A 2,955-nucleotide genomic window follows, 5' to 3' on the forward strand; every position below is an offset into this window, starting at 1 on the left:
AGTAGGGTGGGGGGAGGGATTTTGCTCCTGAAGCAAAATGATAAAACTTAAGCAAATGAGAACTAATCAAACTTAAAAGCATATCAAAAGAAATCATTTAAAAAAGGAGAAAATGGCTTACTGAATGGAAGAAAATATTTGCAAATAATATGATAAGGAGTTACTATCCAAATAAGTAAACAGCCCATACAACTTAATATCAAAAAAGCAAGCAACATGATTCGAAAATGAGCAGAAGAGTTTTAATACATTTTATTTATGTATCAGTTCAGTTCAGTTCAGTCACTCAGTCGTGTCCGACTCTTTTACGACCCCATGAATTGCAGCACGCCAGGCCTCCCTATCCATCACCAACTCCCGGAGTTCACTCAAACTCACATCCATCAAGTCGGTGATGCCATCCAATCATCTCATCCTCTGTTGTCCCTTTCTCCTCCTGCCCCCAATCCCTCCCAGCATCAGAGACTTTTCCAATGAGTCAACTCTTCGCATGAGGTGGCCAAAGCACTGGATTTTCAGCTTTAGCATCATTCCTTCCAAAGAAATCCCAGGGCTGATCTCCTTCAGAATGGACTGGTTGGATCTCCTTGCAGTCCAAGGGACTCTCAAGAGTCTTCTCCAACACCACAGTTCAAAAGCATCAATTCCTCGGCACTTAGTCTTCTTCACAGTCCAACTCTCACATCCATACATGACCACCGGAAAAACCATAGCCTTGACTAGACGGACCTTTGTTGGCAAAGTAATGTATCTGCTTTTAAATATGCTATCTAGGTTGGTCATAACTTTCCTTCCAAGGAGTAAGCGTCTTTTAAGTTCATGGCTGCAGTCCAATGAGTATACAAACCCATAATACAGTATTTATGTCCTTCATGAGAGGACATAGTGTCAACAGAACTAAGCAAAAGATTCAGAAAAGTCTCTAGGTTTTATGTTGGAATTATCAGTAAGATTAGTTGCTACATATTTGTGATATTTAACCTTTATAGTTATTTCTTAATTTTTTAGGGTAATATATAGAGCCGATGCTATGTTTCCTTCATTACTCACTATGTGTGTGCCAAAATTATTACAAAACACCTTTTATTGTTAAAGCACTCAATACTGTAAAATTGTATTCAAAGTTAGCTCTTATTGCTTTCATATTAAAGAAAAGGGGGCTATTTGCAGTCCTTATCCAAGGATTCCCTCAGTCACAGAACATGTAGGCTCTACCGTCCTGTTTACTGATTTGAATCAGCTTCCCAAAATACCCCATTTAATCAGAAGCTAGCATTTAGCAGTCATTGGAAAGACACCACTGAATACAGTGCATTAAAATTTTTAAATAGTATGGCATGAGTCTTAATTATATATCTAATCTATCTATCTATATCTAGAAACATATTGAAAAATACTTGACTGTGATTTCTATAGTGTATCTCTTATAGGAAATAATTATCTCCCCTTAGCAGCACCACATAGTCCCTCACAACATTACCTAGAATTTTTTTTGAATATTTACATCCCTAGGAATTTAAAATCATCTTTTAGTATAGTAGTCATAGGTGTTGTTGCTTCTTCTTCCATCTTGCTTTTCTTACTTTATCAAAGGCACAAAACCCATCTAGTGGACGATTGGCAGTAGCATAGAATATGCAGAGACAAATAGTGGAAGTAGTTGGAAAACTTCCTTAGCATCCTAACTAAATGCCTGTCATGGATCGGGTCCAAGTCTCAGACACTTGATCCCCATATGTCAACCTCTGGGAAAAGGCTTCTCCAGATATTTCAGGGTAGATGTTTCCTGACATCTGTGAACACTCAGTTATGCAGTGATAGTACAAGATTATTCAAGAAATTTCTTTCTAAGTATCTTTCTGAAAGCATTCTTCATGTCCTTATTCCTGAGGCTGAAAATGAGAGGGCTGAGGAAAGGGGTGACGACAGTGTAGGGAACTGCGATCACTGTGTCATCTCCCCCTGATGCTTCTGGCTTCAGATACACAATAGATGCAAAACCAAAGTGGATGATGACCACTGTGAGGTGGGAGGCACAGGTAGAAAAGGCCTTCTGCTTGCCCTCAGCGGAAGGGATTTTAAGGACAGTGGAAAGAATGAACACATAAGTGAGGATGATGATGAGAAAGGTGCCCATCAAACCTGACACTGACATCACTGTTACAGTGAATTCTGTGAGGTCACTGTCTAAACAGGACAGCCTCACAACAGCCCTCATATGACAAAAGAAGTGTTTGACAAGGTTGGAGTTGCAGAAAGAGCCCCTGAATATTAAAGCAGTCTCTATCACAGAGATAAAGAAGCCAACAACCCAAGCAGAGGCCACAAGCTTTCCACACACCATGTTGGTCATAAGCAAAGGATATCTGAGAGGGTTGCAGATGGCCAAGAAGCGATCATATCCCATCAAAGTAAGAATCATACAATTAGTGCCACCAAGTCCCAAGAAGAAACACATTTGCAAGCCACAACCTATGGATGAAATGCTTCTGTCCTTGGCCAGGAGATCTGCCAGCATCTTGGGGATAATGGTCAGTGTGTAGCAGGTCTCAGAGAAAGAGAGTGCACTAAGGAAGAGGTACATGGGTGTGTGCAGACATCTGTCCACCCAAGTTAGACCCATGATGGCCAGATTACCTGTGAGGGTGGGAAGGTAGAGGCAAAAGAAAACCACAAAGAGAAATGTCTGTGCATGTGGGTAAACAGAAAAGCCAACAAGGATGAACTCTTTCAGGACTGTCTGGTTGATCTTCATCATGTGAAGTTCTGAAATCCAAGGAAACAAAAAATTCAAATTTCCATTATTCTCTGCAGTTTTGGTGTGAATAAAACAGACGATCAAATTTGCAGTTACCAATTGATTTCATATTTTATTTGGCAAAACAAGATGTGTATGTAGGTAATACTTTTCCTAATTGTCCCTTCATGTGTTTCTTCTTTATTAAGCCACCATTA

At 39.8% G+C, this 2,955-nt stretch overlaps 1 protein-coding gene across 1 annotated transcript; it reads right to left on the reverse strand.

Annotated features, from left to right (window-relative positions):
* Positions 1-1,828: 1,828 nt before the first annotated feature.
* On the reverse strand, positions 1,829-2,755 carry LOC102270786 (olfactory receptor 10X1-like). The gene has a single exon (XM_070368712.1). It carries the CDS (start codon positions 2,753-2,755, stop codon positions 1,829-1,831), a length of 927 nt encoding a protein of 308 aa, XP_070224813.1.
* Between the last annotated feature and the right edge of the window lie 200 nt (positions 2,756-2,955).

The sequence above is a fragment of the Bos mutus genome, chromosome 3 (assembly GCF_027580195.1).
Source record: "Bos mutus isolate GX-2022 chromosome 3, NWIPB_WYAK_1.1, whole genome shotgun sequence".
NCBI classification, from domain to species: Eukaryota; Metazoa; Chordata; class Mammalia; order Artiodactyla; family Bovidae; genus Bos; species Bos mutus.